Source organism: Moschus berezovskii, chromosome 14 (genome assembly GCF_049115385.1).
Source record: "Moschus berezovskii isolate FMDL1 chromosome 14, NW_MosBer_1.0, whole genome shotgun sequence".
Lineage (NCBI taxonomy): Eukaryota > Metazoa > Chordata > Mammalia > Artiodactyla > Moschidae > Moschus > Moschus berezovskii.
Window position 1 is genome coordinate 48,886,754 of NC_142473.1, and position 27,398 is coordinate 48,914,151.

Consider the following 27,398-nt stretch of genomic DNA (forward strand, 5'->3'; position numbering starts at 1 on the left):
AACTATATGTTTCTGGCCTTTTCTGCCCTCCCCCTATACCACTCAGTCTGGGTGGGCAAGTACCAGACTTTTATAGACCCTTGTGCCTCAGAAAATATCGTACCCTGGCCTGGTCTATTTGAAGCCCTTGGCAACACCTAAGGGTCAGAAAACTATCAGTGAGTATCTGTGGGCAGGGCCTCCCACCTGGGAGACCCAGTCACTCGGCCTTGGGATAAAAAACTATATGAAGATATTTTCTCACTATTATTCACTGCTGTTCAGACTCCCTTAGCTCAGATCAAATAATGCTACCATGCATCCCATCTGTCCATTGTCCAAGCTAGGGATGCAGTACTATGACTCCTAATTACTGTCTGTCTTTTTTGTGCCAGCCAGGATTGCGTCTCCACATTTCATGTGCAAAAGCAGAGGCGTTGTGTGTCTCCTCCACCACCCTGACATCACCATTGCATATGGAGTTGTGCCATATCACTCTTTCTGGGGCAACAGGCCCTAGCTCAGATTATTTACTCCTTGTCAGATGCTGGAGTGGGGACTCTCTGAAAACACATGGATTGCACTGCCTCATGGCAACGATTGTGTAAATTATTTCCACAGTACCTGTCAGGAACCAGGGATCAGATCTCCTTTCACTCAGGAGAGCATAGCTTGTGTCTCCCTTTCCCAGATCTCATTTTCCAGTCCACAGGAGGTGACTTTCTCTCAGAAACTCCTTAATCTAAAACCTTTTATCCTCATAGGTAGGCCCTGTGGGTCTTAACACATTCAAAATTTCAAGGGCTAAGTAGCTACATGTTTTATATTCTTGTCCTTTTTATATTTAAATCCTTTAACCTTATTTGTTCTTTTACAAGTCTGTGCTTCTAGGGTTATTAGAAGAGCCCAAAATAACCCAGTATTTTTTCTATCAGATCAAGATTTTGTCACATTGCCAGGCTTCTGGGGGCCAAGGAAAGGACTTAAGACAAAGAAGACATGTTCATTTGCAGCCTTCCAAGTCCTTTTATATAATATCACTCCATAACTGTAAGATTTTACTTAAAATTCCCAATATATGCCATTTCTAATACTTAGTGCTTATGAAAGAATCAAAATATGGGAAAACTTTTCATACAGCTTTCACCTGTGAGCAATATAAGTCTGCACATGTTTTAAAATAATTAGGCCTCCTAGAAGGTTGTATTGTGCCATGTTATGTCTGATATTAAGCAAACTCTCTAGTTCCGGGACACAAAGACTAAGGAAGGGATCTAGGAACCAGAACTGAGGTGTCCTTATTTCTGTCCTTGTGATCAGCAAAATTTCCTTCCTGGAGCAGCATGTCCAGCTGTAATTATTTACCTAGAAGCATGGAGTGCCCCAAGAGGAGACATGAGGGTACAACCTCTGGCAGCAGACACCTTGGCAGGCATGTTGTATATGTATGTGGGACTACACGTTTCTGGCAGGCATCACTGGGATATAAACTCTGTGAGGACAGGCTTAGTCTCTTGTCTGTTCACTGCGTTCACATAGTAGGCACTAAGTAAATACTTCTCACTGACAGAGTATGTAGTCGCTTTTGCGGTCATCATTTGTACTTATCACGGTAGAAGAGGAAATCCTACCCGTTCCCTGTTGGCATCCTTCTCTTCCTTTCCTGATCTTTGTACTCAGAGTTCTACAGGACAGGTCCCATAGATAGTTGCTCTTTTCCTCATCAGACAGTAAATGTCCTTTGAGTGAATGAACATCCAAAACAGAGCTCATCATCTACCCACAGATGAGCCTATTCTACCTGTAATGTTCCCCATCTCAGCAAACAGCTCCACCAGCTACTTAGTTGCACAAAAGAGAAATTAAATGTCATCTTTGATTCATCTTTTCTTCACTTATCATATCTCATTAATTACCTGTCCTGTCATTTCTTCCTGGTTGATAAGTGTCTCTTGCAAAACATTCTAAACTCTGCCAGGGCAGGAATTATCCTTTTTATTCCTGGTGCCTAGCACAGGACAGTAGTAGGCTTTAGAAAAGTATTAGTTGAAATGGAAGAATGAGTGAGCAAATGAAAAATGCCTTAAATATTTTCCTTAAAGAAATTGGTGTCTTTTATTTTTTTTTGGTTCATGTTCTGTGGTATGTAAGATCTTAGTTCCCTGACCAGGGATTGAACCTGGGTCCCCTGTATTGAGATTATGGAGTCTTTGGACTGTCAGGGAAGTCCTGAGAATGCCTTTACTTTTGACATAGGTCAGAACTAACTCATGTGGTTTCTTTTCCTCTAATTTGCCTCCCTTCACTTTCTGCTTTCCAAACCAGTGGATTACCTCTTTCAACCCTTCATTAGGTCCCTGTTGCTTTTGATTAAGAGTGGAATATTTTACATGACTTACATAGTCTGGGCTCTGCATACCTCAGTTGCTTTATCTTTCCCTATTATTCTTTCTCGATGTCTGTGATCCAGCCACACTAAGTACTTGCTTTACCTCTGAAGTACCTGTGCATTTTTGCTTCTAGGACTTTGCATATACTTTATTCCTTTGCTTGGGTGTTGCCCCCAACCCCCTCCCCACAGACACTTATTTTCTTTCTTTCTTGTCTTAGAGGTCTCAACTTAGTCATCATTTCCTCTGAAAGCCTTTCCCTGGACCCACAGCTTGGTTAGGTGTTCCTCCTACATGCTCCCAGGCCACCTATGTTTACTGGATATTGTAAGCATCATGTTACTTCCTTATCTTCTGTTGACTTTTCTGGCTTCCCTAATGCCTTATAACCTTCTTGAGAATAGGGAATTTTCATTATTCAGACTTGCATTCCTAATGCTGGCATATTTGACAGTGTCTGCACATGTTAATGAGTGAGGTGGATGTAAAGAAAGTACTTTAAAGCAGACATTTTTCAGCAAGTTAGAATATTTTTGGTACCTATTTTGATTTTCACAACCCTCTATGGTTGTCAATTGCAAGTATTATTTTCTCTGTAAGGCACTGCATCTCAGAGAGAAAAGGTGTGCTCTAGAAGTGTGTATTAGTTTTCTGTGGCTGCTGTAATAAATTATCCAGACCTTAATGCCTTAAAACAACACACGTGATTATCTTACAGTTTTGTATGTTAGAAGTCCTACATTGGGCTAAAATCAAGGTGTTGGCCAGACTTTTCCCTGCATTCTGGAGGTTCTGGGGTAAAATCTTTCCTTACCTTTTTCAGATTTTAGAAGCTGCCCATATTCCTTGGCTCATGAACTCTTTCCTCTACTTTCACAGCCAGCAACAGTGAGTTGAGACTTTAGCCTCTTCTGCCTCCCCCTTCCACTTTTAAGGACCTTCATAAATGCATTGTGTCCTCCCAGATGATCCAGAATACAACCCAAACTGGTAGGAATATTATGGCATCAACCAAAATAAAGCACAGAAGAATGAAGATAAGGCTTTGCAATATAAGTCATGAGTTCAGCTTTGAGTATGGTTGAAGAAACATCAGAGCATCCATGTATTGTATATGTATAGCTGAGTCCCTTCACTGTCCACCTGAAACTATTACAGCATTGTGAATCGGCTCTCCCCCAGTACAAAATGATATATTTGAAAAGAAAAAAAATAAACAGAACGTCCATGTATGATATATAGCAGCAATAGTAAATTGGGGTATTGTGGTCAGAACAAAGGACACAAGTTTGGAAGTGTCCATTTGGCTAGGAGTAAGAGGGGGAAAAGATGAGATTACCAAATCCTTGAAGCATGTTATGTCCTGTGGCCATTGCCAGCAATCTTCTGCTGGTCTGATTTCTTTTCTCATTTGAGTGGTGTAAGAAACTGTTTCATTCTGTGTTTGGATTCAGAACTTGATGACTCCTCGGAGTTTTGAAGCATTCAGAAGTCTGCGTTATCTCCCAACTTGACCTTTTATTTTTCTGATGTCTTGGAATCAGCCATACCCAACCTCACCTAACTTACCTGTTCATGCAGTTGCTAATGATCCTGGGCCACTAGGACATGGTTTTGAAGGATGAATTTAAGATTAACTTTAGTATAGTGACAAGGCCTCCAAGTAGAAATGCCCAGGAGGTAACTGGAGTTATGAGATTGGCCTTTGCATGAGAAATCAAGGTTAGACTTAGAGTCTGAGCATCATGTATGTAGAGGTGATGGTTTAGTCTGTGAATTGGGTCTGCTTCCTGAGGACACGCCTGTAGGAGTGAATAAGCAGGAGCCCTAGGATTGAGCCTTCAGGAAAACCATGTTGGAGGAGGAGGAGATTTCAAGGAGAAGATGGGCCATAGTACAGAGAAGTCAAGAAGAATGTAATGTGATATAAAGACTTTTGGACTTAAGAGTAAAGTGGTCGTTGGAGAATTCCGTAGTGGTTCAGTGGTTAGGACTCCATGCTTCCACTGAAGTACAGGTTTTATCCCTGGTTGGGGAAATAAGGTCCTGTGTGCTGTGTGACAAAAGGGAAAAAAAGTAGTCATTGATTTTCACAAGGTTTGGTAAAATGATGGAGTGGCAGCCAGATTTCAGGGAGGTAGAAGAAAATGGACGGTGAGGAAGTGGGGACCAGTCAAGCTAACACATTTATTGAGCACTTAAAATGTTCATGGCAGTGTGCCTATACTGTAGTGAACTTACCTCTGCCATCCAGGATTATCAAACCAAATAGAGACAATGAGGATTCCATGAAAGTGCTTATTGCAATAAATTCAGAAGATGTAAAGTGGACCATGATTAATTGCCTAATGCATGATACAGACCCTGAGTACACTTGAGGACACTTTAGTTTGGAATTCTCTAAGAAAGCTTCTCTCTTCTGTTTCTGCTTTTCTTAGCCTACCCATATCCCTAATTAAGGGCTTGATTTTCCATGAATTAGAAAACCAAGTCAAGACTGTTGTATTCAGTAAAAATCAGAATGTACTAAGTGCAGTCCAGAGAAGTAACATGTGCAATGTGTTGTGATAATCACATAGGCTCTTTGAGCTAAGGCTGACCCAGCTACCCCAGAAGCCTCCCACAAAATGAGTTGTCATAACAATAGTAAGAGTTAGGGGTTGTAGAACAGATGAGTAGTTAAGGTGAGTCAGGACTCCTCTGCTGATGGAAAGTATAAAGCAGCCGTTCGCATGCATGTAGAACAGACAGGCTTTCCTCAGTTCATAGCTTTGAGACCATTTGTTGTAGAAAAAGTGGAGCTCCTGGGGTTTTTATTTTCCTTCCACTGAGATTTGTAAAAATGTTGCACCTACATTTTCCTTAGTTAACATCTTAATGTTGACAGGAGAAGCAGTTTTTTCTTCTTCCCTGTTAGTCATTAAGGGTAACATAATGTAGGTTAAATGTAAAAAGAAACGTAGGCTTGGGACTGGGAAAGATTGATGACACCTCCATGAGGCTGGTACAGAATATATCATTTCTTTCCTCTTCATGGGTGTTATATTGACTTCGAGTGCTTTGGGGTTTTAAGAGGAGAATAAGTAGCCTCTGTTAAATCCTGCCAGTAGATAAAACTGGTCCCAAAGCAGACGATTCTTAGTCTTCTGAGTGGGGCCTTGCCTGCCTGTCGATACGATGCAGTGCTTCCCTCTCAAATAGTCACATATTATCCTTGAGCCTCATCTTACTCATGCAGGCATTTCCCCGGAGCCAACACAGCTGAATGAGGGAGTCACATCCAGGTTTTCTAAACTATGAAACTTGAGCACTGTGCTTCAAGAATTGCAGCGAATGCTATTACAAGTTAGGAGACTAGTTTTAGGTAGAGTGCTGACATTAACTAACAGTGGAAATAAATATATAATTTCCTCTCTATGGGCCTCAGTGTCCCCAATTCCTTTGGTCTAGATGATTTGTCAGAATGATCCAACTCTCACATTTTAGGATATATCTTTATTTCTGCACAAGTAGGTTCAGCCTGGCAATTCTAGTGTTGGCCTAGTAGCGTATTTTTCCCTCATTGAGGCAAGTGGTCCCACACATTTTCTTTTAATGACATTACTTCAGAGATAAGTGGCATGTAGTAAATGGAGTAATGTAAGTAATGGTGAAACTGCTTGAGGATAGGGAATTGATTGGGACAGTGAATGTACTGTAAAAGAACCTGAAGGCTGAGACGTCTGGGGTCTTGTCCCAGAACTGACATTAAATCATTCTGGGACCTCGGACAATCAGTTGCTCTGTTCTAGGCCTTAGTTTTCCCATTTATAAAATCAAAACATTGAACTAACATCTCTGGTTCCCATCTGTGCAGTTCCAGAATAAACTCCTACAGTAATTATCTGTTGCTATTGAACTTCCTATTCTAGAGTCCAGACAGATCACAGTAATATTTATGTTCATTGTCTAGGAGTGCTTATTACTAACTAGCTGGATTGTCTGCTGTTTCTAAGCAGAGCACAGACTGTGACTTCTGACCAAGAAAAACGATTGCTGCATCAGCTCCGAGAAATCACCAGGGTCATGAAAGAAGGAAAATTCATTGATAGATCCACTCCAGAGAAAGAAGCTGAGGAGGCCCCTTATATGGAGGACTGGGAAGGTAAACAGTGTTTTCTTATTTCTTTGTTAACCATCAGCCCAGAAAAGAGATCTTAACAGAATTTTTTAAATCAGCTTTATTACTGAGGTATAAGATATACAGAATTCATCAATTTTAAGTGTATGGTTGGATAAGTTTTGACAGATATATAGAGTTGTATAATCGTATCACAGTCATGAAATAGTCATGATATTTCCATCATCTCTGTTACCATCCCCTTTGCTGTTAATCCCCTTCTGCCCTGGCAACAACTGAACTGCTTTCTGTCCCTCTGCTGCTGCTGCTGCTAAGTCACTTCAGTCGTGTCCGACTCTGTGCGACCCCATAGACGGAAGCCCACCAGGCTCCCCCTTCCCTGGGATTCTCCAGGCAAGAACACTGGAGTGGGTTGCCATTTCCTTCTCCAATGTGTGAAAGTGAAAGTGAAGTCACTCAGTCGTGTCTGACCCTTAGCGACCCCACGGACTGCAGCCTGCCAGGCTCCTCCATCCATGGGATTTTCTAGGCAAGAGTACTGGAGTGGCTTGCCATTGCCTTCTCCGTTCTGTCCCTCTAGCTTTACCTTATCTGTATAAATGGGTCACACTGCACATGTTCTTTTGTATACTGGCTTCATTGATTTAGTGTAATGCTTCTGAGCTTCATGTGTTGAGTGTATTAGTAGTTCTTTCTTCTAATTGCAGAGTAGTGTTCTGTTGTCTGGGTATAGTTTGTTTCTCCATTCACCAGTTTAGGAACTTTTGGGCTGCTAACTTTGAGCTATTATGAATCAAGCTGCTATGAACTTTTGCATACACATTTTTGTTGGAACATATATTTGTATTTATTTTGGTATATCTCTAAGAATGAGATTTTTGGATTTTATATGTGTATGTTCAACTTTGGAAAGCAGGTTGATTATTCTAAAATAATTTTACCTTCCCATTTTTCAGTGTATGAGAATTGCAGTCACTCCACATCCTTGGTATCACTTGGCATCATCAGTCTTTTTTATTTTAGCTATTCTAGTGAGTGTGTAGTGGTATCTAGCTTGTGACTGAAGTATGAATTTCCCTAGCAACTAGTGATGTTGAACATTTTTTCATTCACTTATTTGTCACCTGTATATCTTTAGTGAAGTGTTTGTTCACATTGTGTGCCACTTTCTTGAGTTGGTTATATTCTTAATGAGTTGCAAGAGTTTCTTCTATATTTCTGGATATAAGTTGTCAGTTATGAATTTTGCAAATATTTTCTCTTAATTTGTGATTTGCCTTTTAATTTCCTTAGTGGCATCTTTCAAAGAACAGAAGTTTTTTTTTTTTTTTTCATTTTGATGAAGTCCAGTTTATCATTTTCTCTTTTGTGATTCACTTTCTTTGTGAGCTTTTAAGAAATCTTTGCCTTACTCAAAGTTACCTAAGTCTTCTGCCTTCTTTTTTTTTTTTCTTTATTCAGTTAAAAGTATTTTTATTAAAAATTAAAACTGCCTTCTTCTAGAATTGTATGGTTTTAGCTCTTACATTTCGTTGTGTGATCTATTTTTTAGTTTTTATATATGGTGTGCAGTATCAGGATGAGGTTAATGTTTTTCCATATTGATATTCTATTGTTCCAGTTTATTTTGTTTAATTATCTTGGTGTGTTGGTTGGAAATCAACCAACCCTTCCCTTTTGGAAAATGGAAAAATCATTTAACCAGGTATAGGTGGGTGTATTCTGGATTTTCTCTTCTGTTTCATTGATCTTTGTGTGTGTACTTATACTAATATCACAATGTCTTTATATTGTCTTGAAATCTGGTAAGGCAAGTTCTTCAACTGTTCTTTTCCAAAATTATTTTTGTAATTCTGGGCCCTTCACATTTTCATATAAATTTAAAATCAGTATGTTCAGTTCAGTTCAGTCACTCAGTTGTGTCCGACTCTTTACGATCCCATGAATCACAGCACGCCAGGCCTCCCTGTCCATCACCAACCCCTGGAGTTCACTCAAACTCATGTCCATCGAGTCGGTGATGCCATCCAGCCATCTCATCCTCTGTCATCCCTTTCTCCTCCCGCCTTGAGTCTTTCCCAGCATCAGGGTCTTTTCCAGTGAGTCACCTCTTCGCATCAGGTGGCCAAAGTATTGGAGTTGCAACTTCAACATCAGTCCTTCCAATGAATATTCAGGACTGATTTCCTTTAAGATTGTCTGGTTGGATCTCCTTGCAATCCAAGGAACTCTCAAGAGTCTTCTCCAACACCACACTTCAAGAGCATCAATTCTTCGGTGCTCAGCTTTCTTTATAGTCCAACTCTCACATTCATACATGACTACTGGAAAAGCCATAGCCTTGACTAGACGGACTTTTGTTGACAAAGTTATGTCTCTGCTTTTTAATATGCTGTCTAGGTTGGTCATAACTTTTCTTCCAAGGAGTAAGCGTCTTTTAATTTCATGGCTGCGGTCACCACCTGCAGTGATTTTGGAGCCCAAAAAAATAAAGTTTGCCACTGTTTCCATTGTTTCCACATCTGTTTGCCATGAAGTGATGGGACTGGATGCCATGATCTTAGTTTTCTGAATGTTGAGCTTTAAGCCAACTTTTTCACTCTCCTTTTTCACTTTCATCAAGAGGCTCTATGTTACTTTCTACAAAAAAAAGCCTGATGGGATTTTGATTGTCATTGTATTGATTCTTTAGATCAGTTTGGAAAAATTGACATCATGACAATATTGAATTTTCCAATCCATTAACATTTTTATCTTTCCATTTATTTAGATCTTTAGTTTCTCAGCAGTGTTTTATGGTTTTCAGTATTTAGGTCTTGTACATGTTTTGTAAATTTATCCTTAAAGTTCACATTTTTGATAGCATAAGTGATATTTAAAATTTTTTAAATTGCTTTTGGTATCTGTGTAGAAACACAATTTATTTTTGTTTTCTGATCTTGTATCCTGTGACTTTCTTAAACACACTTCTAGTAGCTTCCTTTTTTTTTCTTCAGATTTTTTAAGATTAAATTTCTTTAAACTTGCTATGTAGACAGTCTCAAATTATTTATATAAGACAGTTTTACTTTTTCCTAATCTATAGGTCTTTTCTTTTTCTTGGCTTACTGCACTGGCTAGAACCACCTTGCACAATATTGAATAGAAGTGGTGAAAACAAACATTCTTGTTTTCCTGATATTAGGTAGAAAGTGCTCACACATTCTCCATTAATATGATGTGAGCTCTTGGTTTATCATGGATGTTATTTTTCAGTTGAGGAACCTTCCTTCTGGTTTTACTTTGCTGAGAGTTTTTCTTCATCTATGGGTATTGAGATTTTATGAATGCTTTTTGTTAATCACATGAACTGAGGATATTATTTTTCTGTTTTGGTGACTTAGTGAATTATACTGACTTTTTTTGTAAAGAAGAGTTTGTGTAGGATTACTTATTTGTTCTTTAAATGTCTGGCAGATTTCTCCAGTGATACCATCTGGGCCTGGAGTTTTGTTTGTGGCAAGACTTATATGACTGTGGATTTAATTTCTTAACGTGAATCACACTGTATCAGTTTATTTCTTCTAGATAGATTGTATCTTTCAATGAGTTTACATATTTTATCCTCATTATCAAATTTATTAATATAAAATTATTTATAATATTCCCTTATTTATTTAACGTGTGTAAGGTCTCTAAGGATGTGTCCTATTCTCCTGATGTAGGTAATTGGGCCTTTTTGTAATTTTTTTTCCTGATTAGACTGATCAGAGGTTTATCAACACTGTTGATCTTTTCAAGAACTATACTGTGGTTCGGGTTTTTTCTTATTTCCTGTTTCATTGATTACTTACTTAGGGTTTGACATTCTTTTTCTAGTTTCTCAAGGTGGAAGCTTAGATCCTTGATCTATTTTTGGCCATTGTTTCATTAATGAGATAGTTCTCTTGAGCTTCTGTGCTCTCTTGATTTTCCAGTTGCATGTCTGTTAGATTTTTTGATATTGTTCCACAGGTCACATATGGCCTCTTTTTTTTTTTTCTTCAGTCTTTTGTTTCCACCATGCTTGATTTTGGATTGTTTTCCTATGTCTTCAGCTTTATTAATCTTTTCTTCCACAGTATATAATCTGCTCTTAGTCTCATTCAGTGTGTTTTTAATCTCAGATATTGTATTTTCATCTCTAGAAGTTCTGTTTGGGTTATTTTTTTATGTCTTTCATCTCTCTTACATATTCATGTTTTCTCCTTCTTGAACATATGAGACATATTTATAACAGCTTTCTTAACTGACTTGACTGCTGATCTTATTTTCTATGTCATTTCTAGATCTCTTTCTAATTGATATTTTCTCCTTGTTATGGGTCCTCATTTCCTGCCTTTTATGCATGCCTGGTAAATTTTGATTGGATGATGGGTATTGTGAGTTTTACACTGTGGAATGCTAGATTTTGTCTTAGTATTTTAGTGTTGGACTTCTTTCTAATACACAGTTAAGTTACCAGAAATCAGTTGTATCCTTCAGTGCTTATTTTTAAGGTCTGTTAGAGTGGGTCCAAAGCAACCTTTATTCTGTGGTTAATTTAGCCCTATTAGTAAAGCAGCATCTTTCTCTGGACTCTGCATGATGCTTCATAAGGTCTTTCCACTTTGGCTGCTAAGGACATGAACTGTTCCGAGCTATGTGTGAGCTCCAGGAATTTATAGGCCTAATGCTTTTAGCATTTCTTTTCCTGGCCCTGTTTAGTTTTATCCCGTATATGCACAGATCCGAACACAATTAAAAACATTAGGAGTTCCCTCTATAGATCTCTGGAGCTCTCTTTGCGAAGCTCCTTTCCTTCCAGTATTTTTCCCTATGTATTCTCACTGCTCCAGTCTCCCTGAACTTTGCGTTCCAGGCTCAGTGAGACCACTGGGCCCTGCTTCCCTTTTCTCAGGATCCATGACTACTTTTGTTATGTGATGTTTGAAAATTGGCTGTTCATAGATTTCATTTGATTTTCTAGTTGTTTAATAGGGGAATCCTCATGCCTTCATTATTGCCAGAGCAGAAGTAAGAGCGTACATATTAACGTCAGAATAACCCTAGGTATACTAAATAGTTAAGGATGGAGGAGAGGAACCTTAAAAACTAGAAAAAAATAGTTGTGAATAGGTATTTGCTCTTAGCAGGAAAAATTTCTTGAGCATAAAAGTAGTGCAAGATCTGTTCATCATAAAAACAGAAATTAGAACTAGAGGGGAATTTCTTCAGCTTGATAAGGAGAATCTATGAAACCTACAGTTAATGTTATATTTAATGGTGAACAATGAGTGCTTTCTCCCTAAGATTGGGAACAGGCAAGGATGACTACTTTTATGCAGCATGGTGCTGAAAGTTCTAGGTAGTACAGGAAGAAAAGGAAAGGAAATAAAAGGCCTGCTTGTAGGTCACATGATGGTCTGATTGAAAACCCTGAGGAATCTATTTTAAAAGCTAAAACTAATAAATGAGTTCAGCAAGGTAGATAAACATATAGAAATCAATTGTATTTCTGTACACTAGAATGAACATTCTGGCATCAAAATGAAAACTTTGTAATCATTCAAAAAAACAAATGACTTAGGTGTAATTCACAAAGCATGTACAGGATTTGCATGCTGAAAAACCATACAACATTAATGAAAAAAATCAAAGATCTATTAATAAATAAATGGAGAGCCATACTGTGTTTTTCTCACTTGCATTCATTTCACATGCTAGCAATGTGATGCTCAAAATCCTTCAAGTTAAGTTTCAACAGTATGTGAACCAAGAACTTCCAGAAGTACAAACTGGATTTAGAAAAGGGAGAGGAACCAGAGGTCAAATTGCCAACATCCGCTGGATCATAGAAAAAGCAAAAGAATTCCAGAATAACACCTACTTCTGCTTCATTGACCACACTAAAGCCTTTGACTGTGTGGATCACAACAAACTGTGGAAAATGCTTAAAGAGATGGGGATACCAGACCATCTTACCTGTGGCTCTTGAGAAACCTGTATGCAGGTCAAGAAGCAACAGTTAGAACTGGACATGGAACAATGGGTTGGTTCAGAATTGGGAAGGGAGTATGTCGAGGCTATATATTGTCATCCTGCTTATTTAACTCATATGCAGGGTACATCATGAAAAATGCCGGGCTGGATGAAGCACAAGTTGAAATCAAGATTGCCACGAGAAATATCAATAACCTGAGATATGCAGATAACACCACCTTTATGGCAGAAAGTGAAGAGAAACTAAAGAGCCTCTTGATGAAGGTAAAAGAGGAGAGTGAAAAAGCTGACTTGAAACTCAACACTCAAAAAACTAAGATCATGGCATCCGATCCCATCACTTTATGGCAATTAGAAGGGAAAACAGTGGAAACAGTGACAGACTTTATCTTCTTGGGTGCTAGAATCTCTGCGGATGGTAACTGCAGGCATGAAATTAAAAGATGCTTGCTCCTTGGAAGAAAAGCTATGACAAACCTAGACAGCATATTAAAAAAGCAGAGACATTTCTTTGCTGACAAGTCTGTTTAGTCAAAGCTATAGTTTTTGCAGTAGTCACATACAGATGTGAAAGTTGTACCATAAAGAGGGCTGAGTGCCGAAGAAATGATGCCTCTGATCTGTGGTGTTGAAGAAGATTTTTGTGAGTCCCTTTGGACTGCAGGGCTTCCCTGGTGGCTCAGATGGTAAAGCATCTGCCCACAATGCGGGAGACGGGGGTTCGATCCCTGGGCTGGGAAGATCCCCTGGAGAAGTAAATGGCAACCTGTTCCAGTATACTTGCCTGGAAAATTCCATGGACAGAGGAGCTGGTAGGCTACAGTCCATGGGGTTGCAAAGAGTTGGACATGACTGAGTGACTTCACTTTCACTTTGGACTGCAAGGAGATCAAATCTGTCAATCCTAAAGGAAATCAATCCTGAATATTCATTGGAAGGCCTGATGCTGAAGCTGAAGCTCTGATACTTTGGCCATATGATGCGAAGAGCCAACTCATTGGAAAGACTCTGATGGCTGGGAAAAATTGTAGCAATAAAAAGGAATGGACTACTGATAAATGCAATAGTTTGGATGAATTTCCAGATTATGTTGAATTAAAAAAAACTAATTGTAAAAGGTTATTATGTAATGTGATTCTATTTATATAACAGTCTTGAAATGGCAAAATTATAGAAACAGAGAACAGACTAGTAGTTGCCAGAGGTTAATTTGGAGAAGGCAATGGCAAGCCACTCTAGTACTCTTGCCTAGAAAGTCCCATAGATGGAGGAGCCTGGTAGGCTGCAGTCTGTGGGGTCACTAAGGGTCGGACACGACTGAGCGACTTCACTTTCACTTTTCACTTTCACACATTGGAGAAGGAAATGGCAACCCACTCCAGTGTTCTTGCCTGGAGAATCCCAGGGACGGGAGAGCCTGGTGAGTTTCCGTCTATGGGGTCACACAGAGTTGGACACGACTGAAGTGACTTAGCAGCAGCAGCAGCAGCAAGGAGGGAATTAGGGGCAGGAGGGAGTAGGTGTGGCCATTAAAGGGCAATGTAAAGGATCCTTGTGGTGCTAGAAATGTTCCTGTATACTGACTATATCAGTATTAACATCCTGGTTGTGACATTATAGTGTATAATTTTGTAAGGTGTTATCATTAGAAAAAACTAGATAAAGAGTACATGGGATTTCTGTATTTCTTATAACTACACATGAATCTGCAATTAACACAAAATAAAAAAAACTAATTTAAAAAACAATGCAGGAAATTATAAAGGAGAGGATAGCATAACATAAAACTTACATGGTGTACATAAAATTTTTACTTTCTGTAGATCAGACAAGGTCGAAAGTTTTCAGAGCCAACACTAAATTGGAAAAATATTTGTAACAAATATGACTGGTAATCAGCAAAGAAGCTGATATCTTTAATATATAAAAAGTTCTACAACTAATTTAGGAAACACTGATATCCACCTAGCTATGCAGTGCACAAAAGAAAAAAGTTTAACTGGCTACAAAACAGAAGAAAAATTATTTCATTCTTAGTAGTAATCAATGAAATGAAAAATGGAATTATTTCCTTCCAAATTGCAAATCTTCATTATATAACCTGTTCCCTATAAATAAGGTAAAATTATTCTTATTTATTTTCTACCTACTACTTAGGCTTTGTTGAAATTATGTAGAATTTTAGCTCCAAATGATTTATGTAGCTTTTAAAGATATTAACCTTTTCTAAGTATTTAACAATGTCATTAAATTTCTAACCACATTATCAATAATTATTTATTTTACATTGATAATTCTTATAGGTTTCATTTTTTACCACTTTCTTGTATACAGTATCTTCTCTCTTTAAACTTTTGATTAACTTTTGTATCTGTCAGAATACTTCCTTAAGGCCCTCCCCCAGCTCCCCCAAAATAGAAGGGTATGCTTTCTAAGTATTGGACTTAACCAATTTTCACCTTGATACAAATAATTTTTTGGATGGGTATAAAATTATATGATCATTTTTTTCCCCTTATAAGTCTGAAAACATTGCTTCATTCTCTACTTTCATTTGATGTTGAAAATGATAACTCTTATGCCAGTCTTTTTCTTTTTCTCAATGGGCAGCCTGTTTTTGGTTAGCTCGTTTCTGTTTTCTGTCTGGAAATTCGTATTCTTTTTATACTTAAAAGTTTGAATTTGTACAAGTTCATCAGCATATATCTGACTATGTATTAATGTATGGATTTTTCAAAGTATTTTTACCTAGCATTTATCCATCTGAAGACTTTGGACTTTTTTTCAACTCGAGAATATTTTCTTATAATTTCTTTGATTATTGCTCCCATTTAACCTACTCTGCCCTCTCACTGTAGAATTGTAGTAATTCTAAGATTGGATCTTGGATAGGTCTTCTGTGCAGCTTATCTTTTTCCTCATAATTTCCATTTCTTTGTCATATTTATCTTTGTCCTAGGAGAATTCTTCACCTTGAACTTCTAATAATATATTAACTTGGTTCTCAGTCATGTCTGTTTCAACCTACTCTTTTCTTCCTTATTCAGGTTAATTTTTTTTTTTGCAATTAGGATTTTCAGTTTCTGACAGTTCTTTCTTATATTCTGTTTGCTCCTTCTTTATATTGAAGCCTGATTGGTTTTATACATACAATAACCAGTTGAATATTACTGGAAATGTCAGTTAAAAGCTGATTGACCTTAACTCGTTTTCTGCATTGACTTTTTTAAGGGGCTTTTTACATAGTTTGCTTAGTTTGGTTCCCATTTTGAACTGCTGACTTCCTCGTAGGACCAGTGAGTTTTTGTTTCTTGCTTATGTTTTAAGTTCTTGGGTAATCAGTCCGTTGGCTGATATGGGCTATTCAAGTAGTTATGTGAGTCACTGTTTGATTTTCTTCAGCAGGTTTCCCCATCTTAAACCAAGGCAGATAGTCATGAAATTCCAACATTAAGCTTTGTTCTTGGTGTAGGGAGAAGGCAGAAACATTCCAGAAAACAGACTTCACTCTCAAGCATTCAGTGGCTAGGAGCTAATTAGAAGTGGACTTCCCCAGCCTCTGCCTTTGACCAAAGAGACTGCGAGGACCTTGGGTAGCTAAGCTCCAGTTTACCCAGCATACTGTCCACAGTAACTTAAACCTGGGAACTATAAGACTGCATTGGCAAGATTCTTGACACACTGCTATAGTGTGAGAAGATGGAGTTTTTTTATATCACTGGTGGGACTAAAAATTTATACCATTCTTCTGGAAAGTAATTTGGCAGAGTATAAAAAAGGCTTTTAAAATGTCCATCCTGTTTGGTCTAGTTTTCATATTTCTAAAAGTCTATCTTAAAAAAATAGGGAAACGGACATGAATTTATATTCAGAGATCTTAACTAATATGAAACTTATAATGGAAAATTGGAAAGAATGAATGTTTTACAGAAGGGGCATGGTAAATCATGTCAGTTATGTATCTGTGTGATGGGATATTTTGCAGCCAACTTTTAAATGCCTAATAATATGAAGAAGTACTCATGATGTAATGTTGAAGGAAAAGAATCTGGGTACAATATTTTATGTACAGTATGATCCCTCTTTGTTAAAAAAGAGAAAAATATATATTATCACTTGCAGTGATAAAAAGGCCAGAGGTAGTACACATTGTTATCTGTGATGGGATTCTAGGTGATTTGTTTTCTTTTTTAAAACTTGCCTGGGTTTTTCAGATTTTCTACAATAAGCCTGTGTGACTTTGACTGTTTTTCTTCCCTGATCATAAATGTTGTAAAATGTGTCTCCACACTCTGCATGGCACCAAAAAAGACCCCTACTTTTCAGAATTTGTAGGCAAAAAAAAAAATGGTTTATGTTAGGGTGCAATTTACCAATTATCATAACGTGCAAATGGATTTTGAATTCTCTGGCTTTCACGTTGTACAGTGAGCACGGCTGCTGTTGCCAGCACCGGCATATGAGCTCCAGCACGGCCCATCTGCTGCTTAGGTTTGGCTTGGCTGACACAGATTTATTTCATTTCATTCTTTAATTTGGCAACATTTTCTCTTTTCTCATTATCATTGCTGGGATTCATTTTGTTTACCAGTTTGTTGTTTTCTTTTGTTCCCTGTCGTGAAGACGAAGAAGCCAACAATGGGAATTCTGTCTTCTCAAAATGCAGTCCTTGTCCTTAGGGATCTTGGGCATGTCTTGCTAAAGTGCTCTCTATTTCTGACACTTGCAAGCCATTTCAATTGTTTTGATTAGTAGAAGGCTTTGTGGTGTATTTTTCAAAGAGCTCAACATTCCTTTCCTCCTCCCCTCCTCCCACCCCGCCCCTGGGAAGCTTTGGAAATGGTTCCAAATAGAAATTATAAACATTAGCCTTGAGCTATGTTCTCTCCATCTGGTGTTTGGCACTTTTTTTTTTTAAACTGAGGATCATGTTGTTTGTTTAATCTTCATCACTACTGCAGAAGCTTGAGGTGTGAGACTTACACTCTGCCCCAAGCACCCTGCACTTGAGAAGGGATTTTCAGCTGAATTGGTTTGTATTTCATAGAGCTGGTGGACAGTCAGCCGGATCGCCAAGAATTTGCTCAAGTGAAACTTGAGAACTGTTAGTCATCTTAGAGATTTCTTGAATGGATTTGTTGGGATAGGATGGCTGCTGCCTGAGAAGCCTCTTTGAGCCTGACACTATTTATTTGGAAGAGACATTCTTTGTAAGACTTTGTGCTACTTTTTTCTCTAGGTTATCCCGAAGAGACTTATCCAATTTATGACCTTTCAGATTGCATCAAGCATAGGCAAGAAACAATCCTGGTGGATTACCCTGACTCAAAAGAGCCCTCTGCTGAAGAAATAGCTGAAAGAATGGGAGTGCTAGAAGAGGAAGAATCAGACCGTGTGGGTTGGGCAATGCCTACTGAGCCCAGAGCTCAGGAAGGTAATTCTGTTACCTCATGTGACCCAGAGCCAGAACCATGTTCCTGCTGTTCTCCTGAAGAAGAGGATCCCGCCGTCTTGGCAGAGAATGCTGGATTTGGTGCAAACAGTTACAGTGAGCAGGAGGAAACCACCAACGAAGTGTGGCCCTATGACTTGAGAGATGAAGGGTCAGGCATCAGTGCAGATAAAGCAGATCCAGGTGGCATGCTGAGGAAGCGGCATCCCCAGGGTTTAGAGTGAGAACAGTCAGTCTAGGACCATTCCTGTAGTCCCAAGGTGACCTTTCTCTCCTCTCTGATTTCATCCTTGGCCCTATGCCCTGTACTTCATTCTCCGTGTTTAAGTATCACAGCCAATCAGGCCACTGCCATGGATATCATGTATCCTTCCTGGTGCTTGCACACCTGTCACCTTATAAAACATCATAGAAATTAGTATGAACACAAGACAGCCTCCCTCTTTCTCTTCCTCCTCTGCTCCATCAGAGATTCGATCCACCGAGTAATTTTTCATCTATCATAATTACAGATGGGACCACTCAGGGCAGAGGTCTAACTCCGTGTTAGAAGTAACAGATAGTTTACCTGTGACGAACATCAAATTACACATGATGAGGACATAAGGTTGCAAGAGTGAAGATTTCAGAGTCCAAGGTGCCTTATTCTGTGGGCCTTGAGCAGGTTAGTGGTCTGCTGGGTTCAAGAAGGAGAACATTTTGTTTGTGGGGATGGTGGGGCCAGAGCAGGGACTCTTGCCTGAGCTGAAGCCCCTTACAGCGAGGGCCTCCTGAGGAGCCCGTTACAGCGAGGGCCTTTTGCAGAGCCCCAAGGCTGCCTCAAATCTCCACTTTTCTCCAGCATAGAAGACTCTCACTGACCTGAGAATGAGCCTAGAGGCGTGCTAGTAATAGTAGTAGTAGTGTTAGTCACTCAGTTGTGTCCGACTCTCTGTGACCCCGTGGACTGTAGCCCGCCAGGCTCCTCTGTCCATAGAATTCTCCAGGCAAGAATACTGGAGTGGGTTGCCATTTCTTTATCCAGGGACAGGCTTGCCAGGAAATGGCTTTTCTCTAATAATGTCTGGATCTCTAGCTTCCTTTATCTTTGTTCTGCTTAACAGAACTGCCAAATGTAGAAGCACCTTCATACCTCTGGTCTTCCGTGGCCAGAGGAAGCTTGAGATAGAGACTTTAGTCCTTACCCTGTGGAGCCAAGGTTTGAAGCTTCAGGAAAGGCTGCTGAAGGGTGGAGGTCCTGCCAGGAGATGCTCACAGGGCCAGGGAGTGGCTGATGGAGAGAAAACCCACGCACTAACAGGCAGTCCTTGCTTAGATGCTGTTTCTAAATGTTGTGCCCTCTGGGAAATTTGTTCTTACAACAAATTAACACAGAAACGAGGAAGACTGAACTTGTAGACCAAGTGCTGTCCTTGGTCTAAGGACCTTGGACTCAAGCTGTTGGGTCCCTATATTGTAGGGACCCAATATAGCAGTGCCTGGGAACAGACTGTGTGTTCCGTATTTGGATATCTGAGTCTGTTGAGAAAGTTGGGCAAAGTGGGAGGTGGGTTAGGACAGGGAGGACTGTGACCAAACCCAAAGCCTAATTTCTGAGCTGCCATCTGTTATGTGTCTCCTTGAGGTAAGATGAATTCTGTTCAGTAAGGATGAGTGAATTCAGCTTACAGGTAAGACCTGAGAGTTTCAAGAGGACACATTCCTGAGGAGCTCCCAGTCATGAAACGTGGAAGACTTGAAAACTAAGAAATCATGTAAAGGTGGACCTGGCTTTTAGAGTTCCACTATGCCTGGAATGAGTCAGAGGCCAAGAAAATAGTTTAATCACTGTTAAATCACATATAAGCATACACACTGCTGTCACAGGTACAGGACCATATTAAGATGATGTGTAAGCTGCAGCTGTGCATTTCTTGATAATGACTTCAGAGAAAAGTCAATGAAGACTGAGTCCATAGAAAGCATACTGTATCTGTTTCTGTGTGGAACGTTAGATTCACTTGTAAAGAAAGGAGTTTAAAATGTACTGAGAACAAATCTAGATGTAATATAATGCTGAAGGTAAAAAATAATGTAGGTGCTCTTTCCTGTTTCAATATATTTGCCGTGTTCTTTCTCTTCATTCACAGTGGGAGGCTGAAGAGAGTTTTGGGACTCTGGTTCAAGTTTCTTTTTTGCCTTAGGATATGATTCCCTTATTAGAGGTGGATATTTGTTTCCTTCTGTTTATTCTCTGATTTATTCATCTTGCAGACACTGCTCAAATCCTACCTTTGGAGAAAAAACACTCAGTTGAATATGAGAGCCTTATCCAGTTTATTTTTTAAAATGAACTGTGAACTGTAAAAGGGCTCATGATGGTGAGTTCTGCAGGCAGAGAAATGTTGGTCACAGTTCCATCCTTGTCTATTCTAGTTTTAGAATCTGGCCAGCTCCTTAACCCTGAGAACATTGGCTTTCTCATCGCTAAAGCTGGGGAGTCAGAGTCCAGGTCTTACAGGAGATGAGGATTAAATCCACAGTTACAGAGATTAATTGAAATCTTCAGTGCTTATAAAACAGCATTGGTCCTGTCTCATATAGGATAACCACTCAGCAAGCGGTAGCTACTTTATTGTGCAAGATTTCTTGCCATAATTGAGATATGAACCCAAATCCATATGATCACAAAGGAAGAAAAGGTCACTTTTGCTAAAGTACTTCCAAGAAACTCCACAGAGGAGATGGGTCTTGAGGGATGCTCTGACCTTCTCCAGGTGTGCAAGGAAGAGAGAGGATATAGTTGGCAGAAAGAGTGAAAGTAAATGGATGCTAGGGTATTTTGATATTTGAGGCTGGTATGTAAGGTGTCAGATAACCAGCTCTTTGTTTGGAATGTTCATCTCTGGGGGGAATTGGCTTGTAGAAACAGTTCCTGCCCCTAGTACTGAGACCTCATGATGATTCTTGCTGCCCTGAGTCTTGGTGGGCTTATATAACAGGAAAATATTTATGTATTTAAAAATTTACTTTTCAGTCGTTTCAGATTAGGCTGTCCTTTTTGGATTTTTTAGAATTGTGTTACTCTTCAGGGATGAGATTATACTTCTGTATACGGTCCAGGAGGACCAGAGTCGTGGGCCTGTTTTTGTCATCTCTTTTCTCCTGGTCTTCATTTCTCCAGAACTGATCTGGGCTGAGAACTTGGTCAGTCTCCTGGCACTAGGTCTGCAGTGACTTTTGGGCACCATGGCAGAGCACAGTCACACCTCCGGGGTCAGATAGTTGGCCTGGGAAATAACTGCATCATGTGGATCCATGCTTAGTAACTCAGGTGGGTGATCTGGCCTGGAGATGCCCTTTCTCCAGGAGAGCACCTGCCTAGCTCCAGGACTAGTGCTGTGGGAACTCAGGAGCCGAGGACAGAGAGCTGCAGTGAGGAGTGGAGGCCCGTGTGGCCTCTGGAAGAGACGCCTGTGAGCACCCCATGCACCTTCCATGGCCTGGGTCATCCAAGAACTTACAGCCCAAACTGGGACACTTTAGGAAAAGGGAGCTTTAATAATAATGACACCAGGATAAATAACTGTCAACCAGGACTCTCCATGGACCCTGTCCCGAGCTGTTGAAGAGATCATCTTTAACCTGATCACTCAACTGCAAAATCCTCTTTCCTTTTTATCATAGTGGGGTCCTGCATATGCTATTTCCCAGAGGCAAAGCCATGGAGGGAGGCCACGGTCCAGGTAGGTTCTTGATCTGGGGCAATAAACCAACACTACTCATTACCACATTAAATTCCCTCAATCCAGACTATATCCCAGAGGAAAATTGAACACTTAAGCTACCTAGAAATGAGAAAAACAAGGTATCACGGACTTTGCCTTGATGATTTTCATACAGATCTTTCTAAAATGTACCTAATGTTAGGTTTTTCCCTTCCCATTCTCTTATACACATTAAATAGGCAAAATTTCTTTTTCTTAGATTACTCCTTAACTTCTCTAAGTTCCAGTTTCCTCAGTTTTGAATTGGGAAGCTCTCCCCTTGCAGAGCTGTTGGGATGAAATGAGATGCTGTGTATAGCATCTCTCCAGGGTGTAGCCTGTGCTGGGTGCTCAGGCCAGTGCCGTCAACAGCATAGCACTCACCAAGTTCCTGTGCTGCCAGGCTGTTGGACTTGACGCTCCAAGGCTATCCTGACTGCCAGGAATGCCCAGAGCCCAGGTCCTGCAGTCACTGGGTGACTTCAGTTTTGACCTCACCACCTAGGACCAGACCTGTAACTATCAGGCATAACTGTAGCCTCCCTTGCTCTTGACTTCAGATCTGCTACAGGCTGAAAAGAAAATTCCCATACTTGTAGCGTGTCCAGGTTCTGTTTAAACAGGTTGGGCTGCTCTGCATATGGCTAGAGGAACCCAGTGGCTGGGTCTTCATGTTATTTCTACCACTTTGGCCTTCCCCGCCTTTTTTCAGCTCTACATCCCTGTGTGTGTTCCTCTGGGCCAGTCTCACAGGGTTTACTAGGAAGCAGTAGCCCGCTATTCTGGCTGGCACAGCCGAGCCTGCAAAGGATGTGCTAACTTAGTACCTCCTGTCCTTACCTTCTTTCAGCCCTTCCCAGCCTCTGCATGTGGGGTTCTAACCACCTTTAAACTTGAGGAGCACAGCCAGAGGGAAGACAGTTTCCTCCCACAGGTGACTGTTTCCAAACCAGCTATGATCCCCTTGTTACCACCACCCTCCTGCCCTCCCCTGAGGCTCTTAGGGTAGAAGGAATGAATGATGTAGAAAAAAACTTCTAGGTAAGAAACATGTTTTTTCTTTCATGGGGGTGAAAAAAAGTGCACAGCAGTGTTGAAACAGTTCAAGTTTAATTTGTTGATATATGGTCTGTACTTAGACAAACATTAAAGTTCTACAACATACATAATGTCAACATGGGAAAATACCAACTTTATCATTGCACATACCAATAAATAAATACATTTGCTCCAGAATACCAAAGAGTTTATTCAAAAAATCACTTAAGAAAAGCACAGTTTTGCAAGTTTGTCTAAAACTCGATAATTTTGAACAAAAATAAAATGTCTGACCACTCCAAAATAGGAAAAGACAGTCTTGTGCAAACAGACGTACACATTCTAGGCATTATGCAAACTGGCTAAATGTATGCTCTCAACAAGAGAAGTGTCAGCATTCTAAGTCCCCTGTGTCACCAAATGCAGGACTAAAGAGGCCAGAGTCGGGCTTCCCTTTCTTTCTAAGTCACTCTGTTACTCTCTGGATCTCAGCCTAATCTCTGGCTCTGCCTGGATCTTGAGAGGGAAGCAGGGAGGGACAAGAGAACAGAAGAGGAAAGAGGTGTGACATCTTTCTCAGGAAGGAAAAAAGGCACAGTGATGAGCCGGAAAGTGATGAGCAAGGACCAGCTTTCATTCACCCCGAATGCTGCCGCAAGCTGTGACGGTCTAACCTTATGCTGTGAGAAAACAGACCTAGAAAAATCACGTGGTTTGCTCAAAATCACTTGATTACTAAGTGCAGTAGTGCTTTCTGTAAGAACCAATTTGCTTCTCAACTTGGTTGGAAAATTCAAAAACCAAACCTGGCCCTAACTTCTGTTGGATTTCCCCCCCACCCCCATATCCTGAGATGAAAGAAAATTGCAAAACTAGAGGCGTGGAAGGACAGATGACCAATAAACTCAAAAACAAGAGCCCATAGTTTGGCCTGTTCTGAGGGCTGCTCCAGTTCTACAGGCCAGGGCCCAGGGCAGTGTAGGGTCCCGGCGCTGGGCCCTGAGTGCCAGAGAGTCAGGCGCCCCTCAGTTCTGAGCATCAGAGCAAGCAGCCTCCTTCAGCTCTCTGGAAACGTGTGCTCTGAGCGCCCCCTGGCATCCTGAGGTGACAGGGCTATCTCAGCGGGGGTAAGGGACTGTAGAGAAGGGAAGGCCAGTGTTCCCACAGAAAGGGAAATTCAGGGACCCCACCCTGGAGATGGAATTTGTGCTTGCGTTAACAGAACCATGGCCACGGCCAGCCCACCCACCCCCCTCACTTGCTGTAAGGAAAGCACAGGCATCTAAGTTTGAAATCATCACTGTGGCTTGTTAAGTTCAGAACTACCTCTGAATATATGGTAAATTCATTTAGAGGTAAATGCCCCACTATTTCCAGAGGGAAAAAAGACATCTGCTTCTACAGTTTTGTTCCTTCTTGTCACTGCAAGAGGCGGGCCCAAGGTTCTCTTCTGGCCTGTGATGATAACACTCCCTGGCTTCTGACACCTGTCCTCAGCATGGGTCTGGACCTCACATGCTCGTTCTGAATTAGTGTCATGATTTTTAAGGCACATTCAACTAGAATAAGTTCAAATTCATCCAAAGCATGCATGCAACACACCAATTTCTCCAGGTAATGCAGAGTGGAAACTGAAGAACTAAACTTTTTTGGATCGCGTCTTCTCAGTACGAACCTCTGGAGAAGGAGTTGGTACTTTCCCAGGTATGCTTTCTGATCAAAGGGCATGAAATGAACGAACAAAATCCACAGGTGATCACAGCTACCTCCTCATTCCTTTCCTATTCATCCACAGAAATATGATCATAATAGGAAACCTTAACTGATTGTTCACCAATTGCCCTTGGCCCCAAATACATACAGAGACAAAGAGACACAGAGCACCTTAGAGCCAGAAGGAAAGAAAAGCCAGGACTGAAGAAGAGTTAGGGATGTGAACCTTACTGCTCTTCTGAGCTGTGTTGGGGCAGAGATGGGGTGTGGCCCCAGGAGGAGCTGGCGGCAGGAGCAGTTACAGAGGAGCTGCCTAAGGCCCCAGCCACACAACTCCCTTGGGGCAAGCTTGTTCCATCACCAAGTTCCCTGCCCAACCAAGGACCATCTGGGTAGTGGGTACAAAGGGCAAGGACTCTTACTGTGGGAGAGAATGAGCCCAAGTGGTCTCCAAGGGTCCTAGCAGCTTTCGGAGTCTGGGCCCATGGCTAAGGAAAACCAGCATCACCCAGAATGGGGTCTTAAAAGAGACCTTGCGAGGCTGGGTCTCCAGCAGGTGATGAGTGCTCTTGCCTGTCACTCAGAACCTAACGGTTTTGTAGGCGAGCTACCCTTCGCCACGCCCAGGCTGGAACTCTCAGGCCACACTCCTGAGCCTAACGAAACACCCGCCAACCCGTCCTCTGCGTACTACAGGAGTGAGCAGGCGACACGTTTTCCATTGTATGTCTAAGGACTTCTCCACTCTGCCACTGGGATCCTCCCTCTCACAAAGATCCAGAATCAACCCTTCTACCTTAAAATCACTGACCCAAAGAAACAGCTTGACTAGACCTTAGAGATCATCTACCTTCTGTCATTCCAAATGTCAGCTGGTCTCTTCTCAAAGTCAAGACAGGAAGTGTCACTGGGACTATGGAAAGGAGGACAGCACGACAGTATTTCCCTGGGAAGTGGACCTGCTCCAGGACAGGAAATTTCAGTGCCTTCAAGAAGGTCTCAAGTCAGAGTGGTCTAGATATCAGACCATGCTGCCAACCAGAGATGGAGACCCCAGGTGTGGCCAGGTGCCTGCTAGGACAGGAGGCCTCGCTTTAAGCACTTAACACGTGAAAACCTAGACTCCCAGGAAACGAGAACATCCTATTTCACTCAAGTCCAAACAGCTCCACCACCTCACTCATGGCCTTGCTAACGTGTCTGAAGTATGACTTAAAAAACCCAACTGATGTGTAGTCTTTCCAAGCACATCCATCTACTCTGAAGTGAGGAACGACTCTCGCTTGCTTCCCACCGATTTCTGATCTCCATCTGGGCCGGCAGCCTCTGTCAGGGTGAATGACACATACGCAAGCGTTCCCAAGTCTGCAGCGTAGATGGTGCTGTCCGAGGAGGAGGGCGGCAGAGAGAGAGATCAGGCCACTCACAACCACCTGTCACACCTGGATAGGAAACTAGGCAGCAGCCTTGCTAAAGCCTGACCTCGGCGAGGAGCCAGACACAGGCCAGTCCTGATCAGACGGACATGCAAAATCCAGACAGCTTTCAGCAGGGAACTGCCCGGCTTCCCACTGAAATGGTCTCAACTTCACCACCTCTTGACATTTCTAAGTCTGGAATCAGGTGCATGGGCATGCGTATTGTGCCCCAGGAAGGCCAGAGACAGCAGTTTTTTGCGGGGAGGGTGGGAACAAGGAAATGAAAGGAGCTGAAATCCAAATTCTGCCCTTAACCAGCCAGGTGACCCCAGGCAAGTCCACCTTCGAGGTGATCGCTAAGGGTCGGTCCTGCCACCTCCGATCCCCTGTGGTTCTAACATGTCTCCCGCTCTCCTCACCCTTTCCCATTCCCAGCTCACGACTACACACACGCCCCCACTGGCCACAGCCTAGGCTTTACTGCAGGGAGCTGAAGCACAGGCAGGAGCCCCAGGCAACCTACCTGTGTGCCGTCTGGGGCTGGCCTTCTGGGGTTCCCTGGGTCAGCCGACAGGGCTCCCGGACAGCCCTGGCCCATGTGCCACCTGTATGCTCAGCCTGTATGGATCCGACAGACCCCAACCGCTAAGACATTTGGCCTTGGGGGCCAGCGTCCTGCCACCTCTGTGCGCACAAAGAAATCCTAGAGAAATCAAATGAGCCCCAACCGCAGGCCGCCAGCCAATTCCCACAGCCACAGCTGGGCCCTGCAACCCTGACAAGGTCCTGCCCCTCACCTCTCCACCCCAACTCCTCCCAGTCCTGGCGGAGGCCAGCTGATGCTCGAGGACTTTCTGCAGTTGTAAGGGCCAGGCTCGGCTACCCAAGCCTGTGCTATGTAAAGCTGATGTGCCCCAACACTCACATGCTCTCTCACACACACTCACACACACACTCACCAAGCCCCACACTGCTGGGGCCCCGTGGTCATCTGACCCCAAGCCGAGTGGACGCTGGGCCGCAGCAGCCCTTGTGCTTCCTCTCTCTCTCCACCTCTTCCCACCTCCCCTGCTGAAGAGGCTGCTCCACTTGGCAAACAGGACTGCAGCAGGATACTAACCCGAGAGTGGGGGCACAGAAAGGATTTGTGTTGGTCCCCTCATGCCCCCCACTCCTCTGCCTCAGCAGCAAAGGCAGAGGAGCCAGTTCCCAGATGTCTGAGCCCGGGGCCCCACCGAGAGCCAAAGGTTCATCTGGCAGGAGGCCTATGTACAGGGGGTCGGTGGGGCTGCTCCACAGGCAGGCAGGCAGCTCCACTCCAGGCTGGGCAACCCCAGAGGGCATGAGGCGGCCTCTACTCGCAGGCCAGCTTGCTGTCGAAGCTGGACAGGGCAATGGCAAAGGCCTGCAGCGCACACAACGGGTAGTTGTAATCCATGGTGAACACGTCCTCGGCTACGCGGCCAAACTGCATCACGATGTAGTCCGCTGGAGCCAGGCAGAAGTGAGGACAGAAAGAAGGACAGAACAGGGATGCGGAAG

At 41.9% G+C, this 27,398-nt stretch overlaps 2 protein-coding genes across 8 annotated transcripts in view; one reads left to right on the top strand and one right to left on the bottom strand.

Moving 5' to 3' along the window:
• Positions 1-20,041, top strand: part of RIC3 (RIC3 acetylcholine receptor chaperone) — a 61,040-nt gene extending 40,999 nt beyond the window's left edge. For 3 of the 6 annotated variants that reach the window (XM_055423433.2, XM_088843105.1, XM_088843106.1), the window contains 2 exons: positions 6,365-6,513; positions 17,729-20,041. In XM_055423433.2, the coding sequence (XP_055279408.2) occupies positions 6,365-6,513; positions 17,729-18,165 (586 nt within the window). In that variant the 3' untranslated portion in view covers positions 18,166-20,041. Of the gene's footprint in view, positions 1-6,364; positions 6,514-12,610; positions 13,693-17,728 lie in introns of those variants that run through there. The other 3 variants (XM_055423435.2, XM_055423434.2, XM_055423436.2) reach the window with 3 other exon arrangements.
• A 2,781-nt stretch (positions 20,042-22,822) lies between these two features.
• The window catches only part of TUB (TUB bipartite transcription factor), an 88,223-nt gene continuing 83,647 nt past the window's right edge, over positions 22,823-27,398 (bottom strand). For both annotated transcript variants that reach the window (XM_055423430.2, XM_055423431.2), the window contains exon 12: positions 22,823-27,344. In XM_055423430.2, the coding sequence (XP_055279405.1) occupies positions 27,211-27,344 (134 nt within the window). In that variant the 3' untranslated portion in view covers positions 22,823-27,210. The remainder of the gene's footprint in view (positions 27,345-27,398) is intronic.